The sequence below is a fragment of the Rutilus rutilus genome (genome assembly GCF_951802725.1).
Source record: "Rutilus rutilus genome assembly, chromosome: 7".
NCBI classification, from domain to species: Eukaryota; Metazoa; Chordata; class Actinopteri; order Cypriniformes; family Leuciscidae; genus Rutilus; species Rutilus rutilus.
In genome coordinates, this window is record NC_140221.1 from 34846326 (window position 1) to 34867467 (window position 21142).

General features: G+C 36.3%; 1 protein-coding gene across 1 annotated transcript; it reads left to right on the forward strand.

Annotated features, from left to right (window-relative positions):
- Positions 1–505: 505 nt before the first annotated feature.
- On the forward strand, positions 506–20990 carry rps6ka3a (ribosomal protein S6 kinase a, polypeptide 3a). The gene is made up of 22 exons (XM_084414189.1): positions 506–1094; positions 5998–6033; positions 8866–8982; positions 9090–9171; positions 9290–9370; positions 9583–9662; positions 10525–10631; positions 11452–11489; positions 11627–11769; positions 11903–11973; positions 12046–12134; positions 12242–12306; positions 12897–12999; positions 13078–13208; positions 13296–13421; positions 14025–14114; positions 14213–14371; positions 14963–15124; positions 17164–17240; positions 17380–17497; positions 17591–17731; positions 19524–20990. Exons 1-22 carry the CDS (start codon positions 1032–1034, stop codon positions 19644–19646), a joined length of 2202 nt encoding a protein of 733 aa, XP_084270315.1. The 5' UTR covers positions 506–1031; the 3' UTR covers positions 19647–20990.
- Positions 20991–21142: the final 152 nt, after the last annotated feature.

Here is a 21142-nt window from a genome sequence, read left to right on the forward strand (position 1 = left end):
TTAAAAAAAACAATTAGGGGGACCTCACCTGCCATTAGTACTCAAAGGGACCATGACAAATTATTAAATATTTTCATTTAATGTAGCATGTGAACATGAGGTGAGCACTTTCATTTATAGGATGAAGCTTCTTTTGCATTTTATCCCGTGCTATGCATGATCGTCACACTAAAAATAACTATTTGGAGAATTGGGTCACAAATAAACTGGGTCTCATGAAAAAAGAGAGAGAGAGTGAAAATAAAGCACAATCCTCAAATCAGCTTTATTCTAAGCCCTCTGGTACTGCTGGGTGAGTGTTTTAGCAGCTGTGGTGTTGTGATTCTCTTCTTCCCTCTGCAGTGTTTTTGATTGTGCACCTAATTTATTGTCACGCTAGTTTTTCTTATGAGGGACTGAATAAATGAAAACGTGGATTCTACGTAGGGAAAAGAGATTTCGAAAGATTTAATAATCAAAGGATTTAGAGACAGAATGTTCTACATGATCATAAAAAATAAATCACAACCAAGGATGCTCCAATGTGATTCACACTGCGTTGTTCAAAAAAGCAGTCAAGATGAGTTTAAAGGCTCTGAACAGGCAAATGATAAATGCATTTAATATCTTAAATCAAAATATTACTAGGCATTCATTCCTCGACTCAATTAAACTTTACCTGAGTACTAATGTGCAGGGTCGGTACCAGCGGGTGGCCACGGTGTCCCTCGCTCTATGACGCATGATGACGTATCCTCCTCCTCCAGCCTCGTTCTGACAGACAGGTGAACGGGGCGACGACGCCATGTTGAGCGAAAACGGAAGTGTATTACTCTGCTGTTAAACCATATTTCGAATGTTTCTGGAGAGGAATCGGACACTTTAGAAGTAAAACAAAGTGCCTTGGAGGCAATTGAACGGAATTCCTCTTTTATTTACGTGCCAGAAAGGGACCGTTCTTTTTGTGGGACTCTTTTTGTGCAACTTTACACTGACTGACAGCGTCAAATCACTTCACGGGGTGATCGTAAGTTAAAGATCGGGACTTAAAGATGCCACTGGCGCAGTTTGCAGACCCCTGGCAGAAGCTGCCCGTGGGGCATATGGTGAATGAGGTAGGTTATATTACGTTTACGACATTGAGGAGTGCTATTGTATGAAATCACGTTTAATCCGATGCTTCGTGTCACAGAGGAATGTCAGTGTTCAGTCTTGAAGTGCATATTTTGACTAGCTGCTAGTAGTTTACAGATTGGTAAAAACTGAATTAAAAAAAAAAAAGTTTGCGTTTCAGAATGTCGCTACTTTTCAAACACATAACTGAATGCAGAAAAGAGCGCGCTTAATAGTTATACGCCGACATTAAAATGCAACAAAATGTTTCTATCGAAATGACGTTTGTCCTTTAACTCTTAACGTAGAAATTTCATTGGACCAAAGTGCCTAGTTACTTGGTAAAGCTAGAGAATGTGTAAACCGTCGAAGTAAGACTTGACCAGACAAGCACAGTATGTGTTTGTGTGTCTGTCTGTCTGTTTGTTCGATGTAACGTTAAGTTTACTTGCTTCATTCTTACTTAAAATGGACACTTGTTTTCCTTTTTGTAAGTGTTTGAAGTTTGACTTGAGTATGCATTGGGCAATAAACTCAGGGTGGGGAACTAACTTCTCATAAACAGACTGACAGGCTTTCTCAAAACCCAGTGAGCTGCCTACATACCTAGACAGCATTTTTGGGCGTCACAGGCTATAACAATGTCAGCATGCTATAAATGTGCAAAAATACAAGATTAGGATACCCCAAATGCGGTCTCGGAAGGTAGATGGCCCATTAGCTTTTGAGATATAGTCAGTGTGTTACTTGGATTATGAAACAACAACCTCATTAATGGCATTTTTGTATTCTGGACCTGGGGTAATTTCTTTAAAGGGGAACTATTATGCAAAATTCTCTTTTACATGGTGTTTGAAGCTTTGAACATAAATGTGTGTTGGCAGTGTGTGTACACAGCCACCCTATAATGATAAAAATCCACCCACTCCTATTTTTTTAATCCCCATTAATCATAAGAAATGTCTCAGAACAAGCCATTTGCAGTTTCTGTGCAATGTGACGTCAAAAAAGGCCTATTGCTTAGGCCCCGCCCATGACTGCTGACGGACTCTGCCCTATTAGCATAGACCCCGCCCTGAGTGATCTGTACACAGTCCATCATGTTTATCTCCTTGCCAGAGCATTTAACAGCAGCATTCAAGTATGTAAATTAGGGATGCTAACGATTAATCGACGATCGATTAATTGTCGATAATAATTAAATCGATAAAACTTTGATTCAAGGTCAAGTGCAGCCCATGCGTGCTGCTCAACCGCGAAACACGCAAAGCAGATACAAGGAAAAATGAAGTGAGTGCGCCGGAGTTATGTTTGGGACCATTTTACGTTATAAGGCTAGAGTTAGGCTACACCTTCATGACTAAGTTTGCATGTGCATTCGCAGCCTTTTGTTTTGTGCAAATGTAAGTTGTAATATTACGTTTATTTTGTGTAGGCAATATATATCTGATGTAGGCCTATCTCATATACGATGCATTTGGTTAAGAATTAACGTGGAATAAAGCGTGCCGGTGATCAACTTCAGCATGCGCAGCTCAAACAGCAATGCACAACTAATAATAACTATATTTGGGACTGTCATAGTACATAACAATATTAAGAGAACAATATTGTAATAAAACTTTGTAAATTATTTGGGGTTAGTTTCCGTACAGCGCGTCGCTCCAGGAAGAGCGCATTCACAACAGGAGTTACACATTGACTGGCATTTGTGCAAAATGACATCCCTAATGTAAATGTAATTAATGTTCTTATATTTTTTTCTTAATATTGTTCTTAAAATTAAATCATAAACAACCTCTTAAAATTAGGATAACTTCCAATATCCTAAATCCCCTAACATAAGATGTTTAATGAATTTATTGGGTTGTTTCTAATTAATTGTTATTATTAAGCATTACAGCTTAACACTAGCTAAATATAATAGCCTACATATTACTAGAGATGTGCACAAGTTATGTGAAGTCACCAGCAATGATTGATAATGTAAATGTTGATCAGTGATGATGATTATGTGTGATGTGACACTGCTAGATTTGAAAATCTAAAACATCTCGACAAAAAAACAAGTCAAAAATAGGGACCTCGTTTTTAATTTTAGCCTAATAATGACACAATTTTTCAGCATTTATAAGAGCGGCCATTTTTTTCTTGTCCTTAAAAAAATATTTGAGAATTTCTCAAGAATTTTAGAAGAATTGCGCTTAGGAACATTCTTACGAACTTCTTGGAATTTATCTTAAGAATTTTTTGTTTAAACTTTACTTCTTTCTTATGAAAGTTTTTGTGAATCCGGCTTTTGGACTGGCTGTTATCAGAATTTGATCAAATTAGACTTCCTTATTTTACCTCAGGTTTGTGTCTTTCTGTCTATGTTCTGTCTGTATGTTTTTGTTTTTTTAAAGAAATTAATACTTTAATTTCGATTCATTTAATACACACTTGCTGAATAATAGTAAAAACGGTAATGTTACAAAAGATTTCTATTTCAAATAATTTATGCTCTTTTGAACACTTTTCTACTTTATGAATATTAAGTGAACTGAAAAATGTATGATGCAGAAATATATTAAATATTAAACGGAGGATGGAGTACTATCTAAAAGTACTATTAAAACTATTTTGAGAGTACATTATTATGATTATATAAATTTGAGAATGGCACAGCTCAAGGGGACAGATTTAAGTGCTGTTTATTTTATGATAAATGTCGTCTGAGTTAATAAATATTAACAACAAGTATTGTCTCTCTTACTCTGTTAGCCCTTTATCCTCTGGTACTCTTTCCCTATTAACTTCCTTTTGATCCAGGCTAATCCCGTGGTCTGAAAATAGCTTTCCTACGCTGCTTGTTTTTAGTGCCCTGTTTGTGTGTGGACCTAAAAATAATCACTTGGTCTGTGACTTTATGTAAACAACAATCTTCCACACTGCCATTTTACTCTTATATCAACACATGGTCTGGTGATTTGATTTTTTTTTTTAAAATAGAGATCACCATTCTCCTGCAATTTAGATTAGACAACTAAAATTTTTAATTATTATTATTATTATTATTAAATCTGTTTAGATGAGTGATTCAATGACTCAGTTATGAAGGCCCTGTCCCAAATGGCTCACTTCATATTACGGTTTTGTGGACTTAAAATGGGTGCTGTGTGCTCGTGAAGTCCACGAGAATGTAGGGTGTCCCTTTTGTTATTTTAGTTTTCAGAAGGGTGCTCCTTAGTGTTTAGGGTCGTTTGGACAGGGTGAAAGACTTCACTTGTTTAAATACTGGATGAATACTTAAATTAGTCTCTTGAAGGAATAATTCAATGACAAAAAAAAAAAAAAAGTAATTCACGTGTCGCCACCTACTGGTGTAACGATGTAGTTGATACAATCTTTATTTAAGGTGTCAAGTTACAACCACTCTTTGGGTCAGCGGCAGCACCAAAGCACATTTTAGGTTTAATAGATAGAGCCAAATCGTTCATTTTGAATTAAGATCGCTATTTAAAAAAAAAAAGTATGCAGCTCTAGCATATACTCATCATCATAATCCTTTGTGGATCCATAATATTTACAAAATACATTAACAAAAGATTTGCAGCAGTCCTTTAAAGCAGCACTCAGTAGTTTCGGGATTTCTACGCTGTATTCTCGCTTTTTGCTCGCAGGTTTCTCTCTAGAGCTCCCCCCACAGCTTCGGAATAGATATTTGACAACACTGTTGTAAAAACTCGTTGGTGATTCTCAGACACCAGAGGCTAGCAGATCAACGACATCAAAGCAGATGGGACATTCTTTAAAACGTCTTCTTCATTCAGGTTCGGACAGCGTGAGGGAGCGCAATAATGACAGCATTTTAGCAGATTTCTTTTGGCCGTAAAGCAGTTGTTTACATCGCGAGACCTGATATCACGCGATACTTCCTGACCCAAAGTTGCAAGTGCGTATTTTCCGCTCACGGGCACCAGGGGGGTGCGAAACGACCACCATTCAACCCGAAATAAGTATTATAACCATTCCAATGACTCCGAAGCTGTTCAGTTAAGGTAAAAAAGTTACTTAGTTCACCTTTAAATGAATCCTCTTCCCTTAATAGACTGCATTTGCAATTTTCTGTATGTCTTTTGTTCCTTAAGATGCTTTGTTTTTTTGTAATTGTTGACGTGATTTTAGTCCTTGCTTGTAATAGTAAAATGATGCAACAAAGTTTTTTACTCTGTTTTGTGTTAATATTATAATTATATTATAATTGCTACTGACTTATAAAGCCCTAAACGGCTTAGCTCCAGTCTATTTAACGGATCTTCTATCGCCCTATAATCCATCGCGCTCTTTAAGATCACTTAATTCAAGGCTTTTGGTCATACCTAGGATATCCAGAACCACCAAAGGAGGGAGAGCATTTTCACATTTAGCTCCAAAACTCTAGAATAGCCTTCCTGATAGTGTTCGTTGCTCAGACTCGCTCTCCCAGTTTAAAACTAGATTAAAGTCGCATCTCTTCAGCCAGGCATTCATATAATATTTTTAATCTTACAGTTCAAATTACAATCCGGCCTCTAGTTAATAAACGCCAGAGGAGAACTGGCCCCCGACTGAGCCTGGGTTCTCCCAAGGTTTTTTTTTTTCTCCATTGGGTCACCTGATGGAGTTTTAGGACACCATTAGGTCATTTGATGGAGCTTTTCGGTTCCTTGCCACTGTTGCCTTTGGCTTGCTCAGTTGGGGATATTCTGGGGATATTTAATCTGATTTTATCAATCAATAAATTCCACTAGAAACAAACCTTGTTGTATTATTTTAATTTAATACTGTGAAGCTGCTTTGATACAATCTGTATTGTGAAAAGCGCTATACAAATATACTTGACTTGACTTGACTTAATAACATCATATCTTTCCTGTTTTATAGGATGACTCCATGGTAGATGATGATGGTCCTGTTCAAGTAAGTTCAAAACTATGTAAATGTGTATGTTTTATGTGAACATGTAATCTGTCAGTGTGTGCAGTTGTATGTAGTTTGGGTGTGTTGTGTCTGCAATCTGTATATTAGACAGCATGTCTGTTAAACTCAATTAATTATGTTGACAGATTACAGCAGTTCAACTTTGGTTCCTCGCAGTTTATCAGACAAGCTCTTCGTTCACAGCTTGAGGAACAGTTTGATGTACTGTAATGCCCCACTGTCTTTCAATTCAAAGATGTGTTTCCTATGTAAGCTAGTTGTCTTTTAACATCACATTTCCTGTCTCAGAGGACAGCCTGGTTTTATTGGTTTCCTGTTGGATGAGTGACATGGCAAGCAGCCAGTAGGAGAAGAGGATGTTCAGCATTCTCTTCAAGCAGAGCTTCATTTTCCACTAACCCAGCAGAAACTGAAAACAGATATCATTTGATGGGGCTGATTGTGACCCAAAGCAGTGTGTTGACTTATAACCATTACACTACTGTTTAAAAGTTTGGGGTTGGTAAGATTTTTTTTTAAATAAGTCTCTTATGCTCACCAAGGCTGCATTTAATAGATCAGTGAAGCAGTAAAACAGTGATATTGTAAAAAAAGAAAGGCAAAGCTGAAAATTTAGCAGCCATTACTCCAGTCTTCAGTGTCACATGAACCTTCAAAACTCATTCTAATATGCTGATTTGGTGCTCAGGAAATATTTCTTATTATCAATGTTAAACAGTTGTGCTGCTTAACATTTTTGTGCAAACCGTGATAAATGGGAAGTTGAAAAGAACAGCATTTCAATATGTTCAATTTTTCCTCGCTGAATAAAAGCTTTTAAAAAGAATTGTACTGACCCCAAACTTTGGAACTTTTTGTATATTTTTAGGCCTGTCCCATTGTATGTGGGAAGGGGGATTGTTGAGACATTGTGTGTGTGAAAACACCCACGCCACACACACTTCCTGTTCCTGTCGTGAGGTGTCCCTCAGTCATCATCCTTAGTCACACTTTAGTTAAAGTCCTCTTTCTCGTATCAGGCCCCTTCAGTCATCTCATCTGCTCTGAAGCTTCTAGAATTTAAATCCAGAATTCATAAATTTAGTTTTAGATTAATTTGCATAGACTTATGCACCATTATTTAAGTTAATTTATTTTATTCAAATCCTTTGTTGTGGTTGTGGCATGGTTGTAGGAAATTAATTTAAAATGGCATGTCAGAAAAATTCACTTAAAAGCTACCAAGAACAATATATTGGGTCCTATACAATGACACATTACATTTAAATCTCCCTCTTTACACATCCAAGTTAAGGCTGCTCTGTGCCTGCTTAAACTCAGTGTAAAGATGCAATGATGTATAAAAGCTTTGCATGACTAAATGATGTGCGCTCTGTCAAAGTATACAGTTGTAAATGCATTTGTCACTTTGTTTGATCAGCATTAAACAGTCTTTGTAAATAGCCTATACCTAAATGCCACATCAGAAGCGCTTCTGTGCCACTGTAAATTTGGCATTTCTGATTTCTGGTCCTGTATGCAGTTTGGTCATTACAATGTTTCCAAAATGCATGATGCATTAACCGCTATTAACACATTATTGTGTGTTATTAACTGTTATATAACTGTTATTGTCTACATATCAGTTACCATATCATTGGCGGTTAATGAATTTGCTTAATAAAACATCCTTATTTTACTCTATAAAACATCCTTATCCTTGTTTATGAAACAAATGATACTATCTGTTATTTGATGAGCTTTTAAATATTCAGTCATCTAGAACTGCTAGTGAAAGCAGGTCAGGAGAGAAGTGTGGATTATTAATGAAGTATGCAGTCTTCCAAAAAAAAAATATGGTTACTGCAATCAAATAACAAGGCTACAAAAAAAAACAAAAAAAAAACCCAACAGCACAAAAAACAATGTGTTGTTCTATGTGCTGACACAAAGCGACTTGCATGCCACATCAGTTGCAAGTGCTGTTTTACACATGTACAAACACGCTTATGTCCCATCGTTTTCTTTGTGTCATTTTTGACCTCTGTGGTGGATATTGATGTCTGTGGTCTTTTTCCACCATCAATAGATTATCAGATATCATCCGCCATTCAGTCCCATTCATGTTGGCAGGCTGGTATGTGGCATTTATTGTTCAAAATATGTGTGGGTGACTAGATTATAAGTCACTACCCCCCTCATTTCCATCTCAAGTTTATGTTAAGAATAAGAGAGAGCAAGTGGGAAAGCAAAAAGACATATGATATGAAGTGTAGCGCTCTATCTAACCAATATTACCATTAATTAGCATTTTAGTGTCCAGAGTTAGATGATTCTGACATAGCACTCTTGCTCTGTTTCTGAAGATCAGTTCTCCCCTTCCTGATCTCTTCTTCTGCTCATTTGTGGGCATTCAGTCAGCTGTTTTTTCATTTTGTCAGATGGGCCTGGTTTAACCCCCTCACTACTTGTTTGTGGTGTTTATTCTTTCTCCTCCCACAGGCTTTGGCACGCTGCTCCTCTGCAGAGACACCAGCCATCCAGGCTTCTCTTTAACATCCTCTCATATTGTGTGTGTGTTTGTTTGCCTGACCTGAAGTACATTTTTTTTGGGCATGAATTTGTATTGATGTGATGAAGTGGTGTTGGTGTATCCGGACATTTGATTTTAGTGTTGTTGTTTTTTTAAGTTACACTGCTGTCATCACTATGTTTAGTACAGAACAAGATAAGTGATCTGTGTGCGTGCGTGTGTGTGTGTGTGTTTGGTGTTGCATTGCATGTTTTGTGGGTCAAGCAAGCATGCTCATTTGTCATTTGTCTCTTTCATAGGAGGAGGGCTCTGTCAAGGAAATCAGCATCACTCACCATGTCAAGGAGGGTTCGGAGAAAGCGGACCCACGACAGTTTGAGCTCTGCAAGGTTCTGGGCCAGGGATCTTTTGGAAAGGTCAGGTGAACTGCACAGATATGAGTAAAATAACTGAAAATGATTTGTGTTTACATTAGAAGCATTGTTCTGCTGGTTTCTGTTAATAATAGTGCGCGTTTGTGCAGGTGTTCCTAGTCAAGAAGATAACTATGCCCGATGCGGGACAGCTCTATGCTATGAAAGTGCTAAAGAAAGCTACACTGAAAGGTGTGTGTTTTGTATGTTGTTTTATGTCTTTGTTATTGAACGTACACACTAAAAAATAAAGTTTATTAAGTTATTATCTATAATGTTTGTTTATATTTGGGTGTGTGTGTGGTTTCAGTACGAGATCGAGTGCGTACAAAGATGGAGAGAGACATTCTAGTTGAGGTCAACCATCCTTTTATTGTTAAACTGCACTATGGTAAGTTATTGACATCCCATCACCAGTCAGATTTTTATGCTTCACGGTTGTGGATTTCTGTTGAACTCTAATTGAACTTGCAGTGCATCATCGTATCTTGTTTTCTGGATTACTATTAAGTTCTTGTTTGTTAACTAAATTGTTTTTTATGGTTCCGTTGTTGTTATGTAACCCTTGTTACAGATCTTGCAACTTATATTTTGATTCCTCAGCATTTCAGACGGAGGGTAAACTCTATCTGATTCTGGACTTCCTCAGAGGAGGAGATCTCTTCACTCGCCTGTCGAAAGAGGTGAATTACATGTGTAGTACAGATCAATCCAACATGTACACTACCGTTTGGGATTGGTAGGATTTTTTTTAATGTTTTTGAAATAATTCTCTTGCAATCACCATTTATTTGGTCAAAAATACAGTAAAAACAGTAATATTATGAAATATTATTATAGGACTGGTTTCTATTTTAATTTTAAAATGTAATTTATTTCTGTCAGCAGCCATTACTCCAGTCTTTTGTGTTATACGATCCTTCAGAAATCATTCTAATATTCTGATTTGGTGCTTAAGAAATCTAAAATATTTTATCAATATTGAAAAAAGTTGCGCTGCTTTTTGTGTGTGTGTGGAAACCACAAGAATTTTCTTCAGTATGCTTTGATGGAAAGAAAGAATTTTTAGATAGGTCTTTTTAACAATTTTGCAACAATGTAAAAGTCTTTACTGTGACTTTTAATCAGTTTAATGCATCTTTGCCGAATAAAAGACTACATTTATTTTAAGAAATGAACTCTAGGATTCTTTATTTTACTTTGATACATTTATTTTTATGAGATTAGTTGTAGATTTTTGTAAGAAACTACACTTTGCTTCTATTTGTTGGTTATACATAGTTTAGTTGCTTATATATTTACTTTCTAACTTTATCCACTTTTTTTTGCCATGAATAAAGCCGTGGTAGTTGGTGTTGGTCCAAGGTAGTTGGTCTTTCAACAAAAAAAATTAAAGTCTTACTGACCTCAAACTTGTACATTAATCTCATTTAAATTGTAAACAAGCATTTAAAAATGATTAAGAATTTAAAAAAAATAAGAATGAATATTAGAATAGGTTAAGTTCTGCTAATTCTTCTATCACTCTTTTATGTCTTTTTTCAGGTTATGTTTACAGAGGAGGATGTAAAGTTCTACCTTGCAGAACTGGCTTTGGCTTTGGACCATTTACATGGACTGGGAATCATCTACAGAGATCTTAAACCAGAAAAGTGTGTTACTCACCCACATATTACATAAAATGTGATGTTAGGGCTGTCACAGTAAATTAATTTCCCTTGCGGTGATTTTGAGTGGCTCGATATTATCGCCATTTTATAATAATTATTATTATTTTGTTATATATATATATATATATATATATATATATATATATATCTGAAATTTTCTTCTAGAATGATCTTTTTTTTTATCAAGCTTGTATATTTAAGGTCAGTAATTTCACTTAAATGACAATTAATAGGTAATTTTCATTGCCATTTAAGTGAAATTACTGAATTTAAATATACAAGCTTGATATATATATATATATATATATATATATATATATATATATATATATATATATATATATATATATATATATATATATATATATATATATATTATTTCTAACTATTAATATATTTATAACAGTTTTGAATTTTCTAATCTTGACTGGACAAGAGGCTAAACAAGGTGTTGAAAACACTGGGTAACGCTGAAGCTGATGTATCACTTCATAGAGATCAATGGCATTGATTCAGTGCGTTGAACAGCGCTGACTCTGGTCGTGGGAAATCCCCTCAAACATTGAACGGAAACTACGACAAAGTTATCGCTTTTATTTTCTGACAACTGATGGCAAACTGATATTTTTCACAAATAGAAGGACAGATGCTGGGTAACTCCATAGTAACAACTACATGTTTAAGAACACATCATTTACTTGTAAACAATGACTATATACTAGACCGTGTATAATTACAACACTTTGACTAAGCCAATGCATTGCACATTTTCATGAGTGAACCAAATTTGGATCTCTTACAGTATTCTTTTGGATAATGATGGACACATCAAACTTACAGGTATGTGTGTTTTATTACTGCATAATGATTTGGGCTTATATTAGTATAAAACAATCTTGGGTCTAACTAGGGAATCTCACAATGATAAATGTATCAGTATGTATGTATTCGATTTGTTGTCTATGTGTGTTACTTAGACTTTGGGCTGAGTAAAGAGTCCATTGACCATGAGAACAAGGCTTATTCGTTTTGTGGGACGGTGGAGTATATGGCTCCGGAGGTTGTCAACCGCAGAGGTCATACCCACAGTGCTGATTGGTGGTCCTATGGCGTTCTAATGGTGAGAGGGGCGGGGCTATGCTGAAATTACACTTCAGTTTCAAATAAACTCAAACATAATTTATCATCAATAAAGTTAGTCAAACATAATATTTGTGTATCAGTGCAGTGATTGTGTAATTCTACCTCCTTAGTTTGAAATGCTGACTGGAACACTTCCATTCCAAGGAAAAGACCGCAAGGAAACCATGACAATGATCTTAAAGTGAGCCTTATTTCCTCAGTATTGATTTTCTTACCCGAGTCTTTGTACTGACATTGTCTGTTGTGCCTCAAGGGCTAAGCTAGGAATGCCTCAGTTTCTCAGCCCCGAGGCCCAGTCTCTGCTCCGCAATCTGTTCAAGAGGAATCCTGGCAACCGCTTAGGTGAAAAAGATCATTGTCAGCTTGTTTCAAAGAACAGGTTGTTCATGCTGAGTAAATTTGGTGCATTTTTCAGTCTGTTCATTAAATACTCGGGCTTGAAATTTCAGGAGCTGGGCCTGATGGAGTAGAAGAGATCAAAAGACATTCATTCTTCAACACAATTGACTGGAATGTAAGTTTATAAGAAATTGAATAAATCACGAATTAAAGATATAAATCCAAAAATAATCATTTACTTATATCCTCATGTCTCTCTTACCAAGGTTTTTTTTTTTTTTTTTTTTTTTTTTACGTGGAATACAAAAGGAGGATTTTTTTTTTTTCGTTTATCAGTATCTGTCAATATTGGTTAATTATCAGCCAATATTAGACATTTCATTGAGCATGTGCATTTCCTTTTTTATTACCTTTGCTGTTATCTAATGCTCACCTAAACTTAGTTTTAAAAGCACTAGTAATTTAATTAGTTAAATGTAATAGTTATAGCAAATCTCCGAATGAATATCTTTTTATACTGTACATTATAATATTGTGATGCCTAAATTCACTTGTAGCATTTAAAACGAGTAATTTTTATTGTTTAGTGTTGTATTTTTAAATTCCGTTAGGTAAAATAGTGTAGCATTTTCCATATCAACCATTGAACCTTTATTGGCTATAACATGCAAATAATTATTGGCTTATAAGTGTCAGCCAGAATTGTAATATCAATGCATTCCTAATTTGTATGCTTAAAGAAATTAGTATTTGTTTTACCTCTAGAAATTATTCAGAAAGGAATTGCCTCCTCCCTTTAAACCAGCCATCCAGAGGCCAGACGATACAATCTACTTTGACTCAGAGTTCACTGCCAAAACCCCTCGGGGTAAGCGATGCAAACATTCCCTTTCCTAGCAGTTGATGCATTTCTAGGCATAATAATTCCCTTTTTCTTTGGTCCCAGACTCTCCTGGTATCCCTCCAAGTGCCAATGCTCATCAGCTCTTCAGAGGGTTTAGCTTTGTTGCTACGGGAGTAGAAGAGGAGAGCCAGCCGCCCATTCAGAGCAACATCAACTTGGGCGGAATACTTCAGGTATACTCGCATCACTCGCACGCTCCTCTCAAACCCCTTTAACATCTGTACACATGGGAATAAAGTGCATGTGTGAACGTTACACAGCAACCCCACCGGAGCACGCTTCAGTTCACGGATGTGTATGATGTTAAAGAAGACATTGGTGTGGGCTCCTATTCCATCTGCAAGCGCTGTGTGCACAAGAGCTCAGCCATGGACTATGCAGTTAAGGTAACCACATACTTCTTCATCTGTTTTATTGATGTGTTTAAGGTTCTATCAGTTTTAAAGAGAGCTGTATTGGCACTTCTGATTGGTTTGTCAGTTTTAGAAGAGGTTTAATCATTTTTAAATGTTTTTTTTTTCAATAAGTATACACTACCATTCAAAGGTTTGGGTTCAGTAAGATTTTATTTTTACTTTTGAAAGAAGTCTCTTATGCATTGCTCACCAAGGCTGAATTTATTTGATGAAAAAAAACCAGTAATATTGTGAATATTATTACAACTGAAAATAACCTTTTTCTATTTTAATATATTGTAAAATGTCATCTATTTTAAAGTGTCAGATCTTTCAGAAATCTGATATGGTGCTCAAGAAACATGTCATATTGTTTTCAACGTTGAAAATAGTTGTGCTGCTTCATATTTTTGTGGAAATCGTGATGCATTTTTTCAGGATTCTTTGAATAGAAAGCTCAAAAGAGCAGCATTTATTTGAAATCTTTTTATTTGCAACAATGTAAAAGTTTTTACTGTGACTTTTTATTAATTTAATGCATCTTTGCTAACTTGAAGTATGAATTTATTAAAATAATTCTTACTGACAAAACAGATTATCAATAAGGAGAAGAGAGATCCAGCAGAGGAGGTTGAGATTCTGCGGCGATATGGACAACATCCTAACATCATTACTCTGAAGGACGTGAGTGACTTTTGTTTGTGTGCCTGTCTGTTGGAAACTTATAACTCAGATATCCCTGGTGTTGTCTGCCGTTATTCTGAGTCTGTGTGGGGTTATAGGTATTCGATGATGGGCGATCAGTGTACCTGGTCACAGAGTTGATGAAAGGTGGAGAACTACTGGATAAAATCCTCAGACAAAAGTTTTTCTCTGAGAGAGAGGCCAGCGCTGTCCTCCACACCATTACAAAGACTGTTGAATATCTGCATGCCCAAGGGGTAAAAGCATTTACACACACCAAATATCACAGAAAATATTTAATGTGTCCAGAATAAACAAATACACAGTTACATCCATTTAAACATTCTTTTAATGTGCCCTAAAAAATCTGCATTTCAGCTTTTGCAATGCATTGAAACTTAATATATTTATATCTTATTAATAGGTAATGTACCTGTCAAAAATTTGGAAACATTAAGTGTTTTTGAAAGAATTCTCTTATGCTTACCAGTGCTGCATTTATTTAATCAAAAATTCAGTAAATACAGTAATATTGCGAAATATTATTACAAATTAAAATAACTGTTTTTATATTTTAATATATTTTAAAATGTAATTTCCTGTGATGGCAAAGCTGAATTTTCAGTATCATTACTCCAGTCTTCAGTGTCACCTGATCCTTTTTAATTTGAATGTTTCTGAACTTTTGACAGGTACTATTTGTTTTCTATGTATATATGTATTGTTATTCATTTGAGTTTATTAGGGTTAATAGATTGGCACTTTGATTATCAATGCATTTATTTATTTAAATAAATATTTTATGTTTATATATTATTATGGTTAATATATTGTCACTTTGGTTGCAGGTAGTACACAGAGACCTAAAGCCCAGTAATATATTGTATGTGGATGAATCGGGCAACCCAGAATCAATCAGGATCTGTGATTTTGGTTTTGCCAAACAACTTAGAGCAGAAAACGGGCTGCTGATGACACCATGCTACACTGCTAACTTTGTGGCTCCAGAGGTACCTGTTGACCTGTATTTGTTTTAGATGGGAGACTAGATACATCTAGATTTTGTGTATGTTCTAATATATTATATTTAGTGTTGTCACAATACCAGACTTTCCAACTTTGATACGATACCTTGAAAAATATTGATTTTCGATACCACGGGAAAAACTGCCATATATACTGCCATACAGATATTTTTTATTATCTCATATTTTTGTTGCAATAGCTTACACACAGGTTTTATTTGAAACCCTGAATTAAATGTACAGGAAAAAAAGACAAATAAACAGCCAGTAATAAAATAAAAACAAATAAACAAACTGCAATCGATTGCACAAATAAATATAAATGAAGAGACAAATGAACTTTCAGGTGGGTCTAATAGTAGCATTCAGGTAAGAAATACAAAATAAAATAAAGTAATCAAATGTAAAATAACACTAAATATTCTTCATTGTAAAAATTAAATACAGATTATTGCTTACAATTAAAGTTATACAAGTTCTAGTCAAAAACAGTGAGTGATTTTGATTAACATGACAGACAGCGTAGGAACATTGGACTGCTGTCACTTTAAGAGTTGATGCACTGATCCATTATACATGTTTACTTTCTCAACTAGTTACGTTCCAAAGCGGACTATTTTTACCTGAATACACGCCACACGCCAAGATGGGCATTTTGACAAATTTGGGTGTATTTGAAGCGCAATAAGCCATGAAAAACAAGTCAATTTGGTACTCGCAAACTGTTTGAGAGGCGGCTTTATGTGCGCGCCACATGTATAGATCAGTGGTACACGCGGGAATTGGTCAAATGATGCGCAATACAAGCACAATTCAACCAGAGCGAATGAGGCGAATGAGAGAGAGGAGGCGGATGTGTGTCAGTTCGCTGTTGGAAGGAAGAGAAGTATCGATACATATCGAAATATCTATATTTTTGACAACACTAATTATATTATGGTATTGTTATTGTAAATTTATTTGTAAATTATTACAGGGTTCCCACGGGTCCTTGAAATCCTTGAAAGTTTGTGAATCTGAAAATACAAATTCAAGGCCCTGGAAAGTTTTTGCAAATACACGTACATATATACAGGTCCTTGAAAGTGCTTGAATTTATTTTGTGCGAGATGTTTTCTGGGAAAAATTCCATCTTATTCCCTCCGGTCCGCTAATGTGTTATTTCGCCAACACTTCGTGTCCTGTGCACACTAGCTTGCTTGATTTACGCTAGTTACGCGCATTTGCGCGTTACGTTAAGTGTTTCCCGCGTGAGGTACTTTGTGTTGTACGTTGCCATGACATTCACGCGCGCACAAACCTACTATGATGATACCTCAATGTTTCATGCAAAAGTTAATATCAGATCGTTTTAGAATACAGTATAGGATGTACCGAATATTCTTCAGTTTTATGCAAAACAAAAATACGACAAATTTAATATCAGATCTGTCATATGGCCAAAAATCAATGCAAAAACCCTAACCCTAACCCCCTTTTTTGCATAGTTGTGTTTGACGCATAAAAAACTGTAACAATGTGTCTTACAAGGTAACACGATGTAACCTTGCTCTCACTTGAAATGTGTCCCCACATTAAAGGGATAGTTCACCCAAAAATGAAAATTCTGTCATCATTTACTCACCCTCAAGTTGTTCCAAACCTGTATGAGTTTCTTTGTTCTGCTGAACACAAAGGAAGATGTCTTTGGAAGAATGTTTGTAACCAAACAGATCTCGGTCCCCATTGACTACCATAGTATATTTTTTTCCTACTATGGAAGTCAATGGGGACCGAGATCTGTTGATTACAAACATTCTTCCAAATATCTTCCTTTGTGTTCAGCAGAACAAAGAAACTCATACAGGTTTGGAACAACTTGAGGGTGAGTAAATGATGACAGAATTTTCATTTTTGGGTGAACTATCCCTTTAAGTCCTTGAATTTGAGGGTATTGGACCTTGAAAGTCCTTGAAAGGTCCTTGAATTTGAAGTTAACCAAGGTGTGGGAACCCTGTTATTATTATTGTGTGTTATCCGCTCAGGTCCTGAAGAAGCAAGGCTATGATGCAGCTTGTGATATATGGAGTCTGGGAGTTCTCCTTTATACCATGCTTACAGGGTACATTAACTAAATAAAAGACAATATTGATATTCCAAATGTTGCAAATCTTCTGAGAAATTGGATGATTTAGCATGATTTAGCTCAAATACAATATTCATGTCGGTTTCAAAACTCACCACTCTTGTCCATCCTTCAGGTTCACTCCATTTGCTAATGGGCCGGAAGACACACCGGAAGAAATTCTGGCTCGGATTGGCAGTGGGAAATTTTCCCTGACTGGTGGATACTGGAATTCTGTATCAATTGAGGCAAAGGTTGCAGGCTCTCTTTTTCTTTAACACACTTCTTAGCCAAATGTAAATGTTCTATCTGTTGGATCTATGATCTTTAAACTTCTTTGTTGACAGGACCTGGTATCAAAGATGCTTCACGTTGACCCTCATAAGAGATTGACCGCTGCTCAAGTTCTTCGTCACCGATGGATAATCAACAAGGACCAGCTACCCAAATACCAACTCAACCGCCAGGACGCCCCTCATCTAGTGAAGGTTTGCATTGTGATAATAGTTTCAAATGTGAAACTAACAATATCAGAAATAGAGGTCGACCGATATGGTTTTTTTCATGCCGATGCCGATCTTTTGAAATCCGGGTCGGCCGATGGCCGATAAATGCTGCCGATTTATTTTGGCCGATTATGTGCTTGTTTTTAACCTCTATTTGAAAGATAAAATGTAACACAAATAATTACTTAAGATAGACAAGATTTCTCAACAAAAACATTTATTGAACACTTTACCAATCTGCACTTGTACAAAAGACAAAAAGAACTTGAGATATGTTTGGTAATTGTACCTGAATGAATTGAAAATGAATTTGCTACATTTCAGATTAATATATTTGTTTTCCTTAACATTTGAATTAACAGTAACTTAAACACTTTGCAGTTTGAATGATGTCCTGATAAACAAAATGACGGAGTATGTTTTTATGTTTCCACTGTTCGATCGCGCCCGCGCCTCACACACACACACACACGCGCGCGCGCGTTTGCACACAAATATAAGTAAACACTTTGCGACTTTAAACACACGCGACTTTTCGATCTCGATCGCGCCCGCGCCTCTCTCTCTCTCTCTCTCTCTCTCTCACACACACACACACAACGCATTGCAATCTTTACATCACAGCCGGAGCTAAAGCGGAGCTACAGATTAGGTGTCCCTAAAGAACCCGCGTATCTAACAGTAGTTCCACATTACTTTGCACGCGAGTTTTATTTATTTTTATAGCGTGTATTCTCCGTGGAAATTTATACACCGAACCGTGACGCCTGTTCCGTTTCGGTTCAATACGAAAACATGTACCGTTCCACCCCTAGTCTACAGTGAAATACAGTCACACATTACACTACTGTTTGGCCAGCATTTTAACCGTGTTTAATCCAGCTACTAGCTAACGGAATGTTAAAGTTAACTGCTGACTAGTGTCAAGTGCAGCGAAGCGATGTTTCTGTTATTCTAACGTCCGTTTTCAGAGCATCCAAGAGAAGCACAGGCATAACAGTAGCACTGATATGAAGCACAGAAATGCGCGTTGTCCGGTAAATAACGGTCGTTAAGGCACCAGTGCCGTATTAGCACTGGGTCTGTCTGTAGCTACCCAACCCTAGCAAAGCAAAGCCAGTCCTTCACTAGAATATAGTTGGTCTCTTTTTTTTATTACTTATTTCTCTGCATTGAGTGACAACCCTCTCAAATATAAGACACACAAACAGAACAAATAAAAGTCTCAGATTCACTGTCTGTAAATTCTTGCTTACTTATTGTGACATGATCGCAACCCTTCTGCTGTGCTAATGCAACCTCAACTACGCTATCAATTTCAAAGTAGCCGAACGTCATGTCGCCTATTCATGTTTTTTCTCTAAGTTGGCAGTAACATATCAAAAGTTTTTAATTATATATAAAGGAGTTTTCTCCAAGGAACTTAGCTCCTTCCTTAAGCACTGGATGAGGTCTGCTCACTCTGCTGGAGAATGACTCTAGGCGCGGCGTGCGTCGAACGCGTGTTCCACAACAACAACACTAGGCTGCCCACAGATGCGCCTGCCTAATAATCGGCTTGATACACTTGGATATTGGCCGATGCCGATTATGTTAAAAATGCAAAAAATCGGCCGATCAATCGGCCGACCGATGAATCGGTCGACCTCTAATCAGAAACATAATTATGGTTTCCCTGTCAGCCCAACAGCCCTATCATTACCCCTTGCATTATAATACTTAATGCTTGTGTTTGACTTTATATTCTTATTAATATTTTGCCCTTTTATCTCAGGGAGCGATGGCAGCCACCTATTCAGCCCTAAACAGAAATGTTTCTCCCGTACTGGAGCCGGTGGGTTGCTCCACACTTGCTCAGCGCCGTGGTGCCAAAAAGCTGACCTCTACCGCCCTGTGACCATTCAGATCTAACCCCAAACTACAAATGGCACATAAGTTTGTGAGATATCTGGCAATTCTAGCGTTGTCATGTAATGGCAGTCCATCATCGCTGCATCACCATGTAGAATATTATACAACTCTTAGGAGAATGTTAAATTCATGTACAATTGTTTTATGAAAATACTCTAGAAATTGACTTCATATGGGATTATATATGAATATAAAAGTATTTCTGTTGAGTCTGTGTGGAGATTATCATGTATGATGTTAAGAGACTGTCATACAGGTTGTTTTCTGTATTATGGTGATAACGTCATGTCTAGAGACTGCATGGAACCGTACTATTGCTAGCATCACCAATCATAGCTGTGCCCACCCTCTTCAAGACAGACCTCACATGCTGAAATGGCTTGCTCAAGCTTTTCTTTTTAAGAGAAAGAGCAATCAGTTAGTGATGCCACTATATGCAACTTCAGATGGTTTAAACATGGCACAGTGTTGAAACCATTTGTGAAATCAAAGAGAACTATGCAAGTAAACTTACAATCCTTATTGTATGTCCCTAGAAACGTAGAGCGAATGTCACAAACCAAGTATTTTGTGTTAATATAGTGTTTTAATTGGGCAAAGTGGTCCAAAAACCCTTTGTCATGCACATGTGTCTTAAAGGGCATTTGATTTACAAAAAAGGGCAATCATATAGCGACCTCATTCTTGGAATATTTTTCCTCTCCAGCAGACCAATATTCTTCATATAATAGCTGTTTATCAGAACTAATATGAGACAAATTGTATGCTGTATCTTTTCTTAATGGACATGGTAAGATTATGTAGAAGGTGGCTGTAGGTGGCTATATTAGAAAAGGGCAGGGTTTTTTTTCCATGGGGAATGACCAATATATTGCTGTCTTAGTGATTTGTAACACTCCTCTTTTTGTATTTCTTTGTTTATTCTCTCCATGAAATTAAAGGGAAATATGCAGGCTGTATCAACCAAGGTTGCTCCAATTTTTTTAATCAGAATTTAAAAAACTTTCAAGAATGTATTATTTTTATACTTGTTGATGAACTGTTCTCTATGTTTCTGTATGTTTGTATGTGAGGCCACAGGCAGTGTCCTCTTGTACTGGAATTAATTTACAAGAATTAGTCAAACATTCTTTTTTTCTTTTTTATTGTTGCTGCTGTATTTTTAATAATCACGGTGCAAGTGAGAAATATGTCCTTGTGATCTCTCCTGGCCTCTATTGTATAACACAGGCCATACTTCTTTTCAGCACATTTGTGCTTGGGAGAGCAGTTTTTAATTCATGTATTAAAAAAATGATCAAGTTTTAACAAAATAAATCTTGCAATACGGTTTTATGGTTTTCTTTGAATGACTCGACAGCATTGAAACTTTGAAAATATATTGTCCTCAAGTAACACGATTGTTTACGCATTGTATTCCAAGCACAATAGAATGATCTCTTTGATTTTATAAATAAAGTTTTGTTGGAAAGTCATGCTTGT

What these genes read in the sequence shown, in the direction of transcription:
- rps6ka3a (XM_084414189.1), top strand. Translation starts at nt 1,032, where the DNA reads ATGCCACTGGCGCAGTTTGCAGACCCCTGGCAGAAGCTGCCCGTGGGG. An exon ending in TATTGTTAAACTGCACTATG is followed by an intron (nt 9,371 to 9,582) that starts GTAAGTTATTGA and finishes TTGATTCCTCAG; the next exon opens with CATTTCAGACGGAGGGTAAA. An exon ending in AGAGATCTTAAACCAGAAAA is followed by an intron (nt 10,632 to 11,451) that starts GTGTGTTACTCA and finishes GATCTCTTACAG; the next exon opens with TATTCTTTTGGATAATGATG.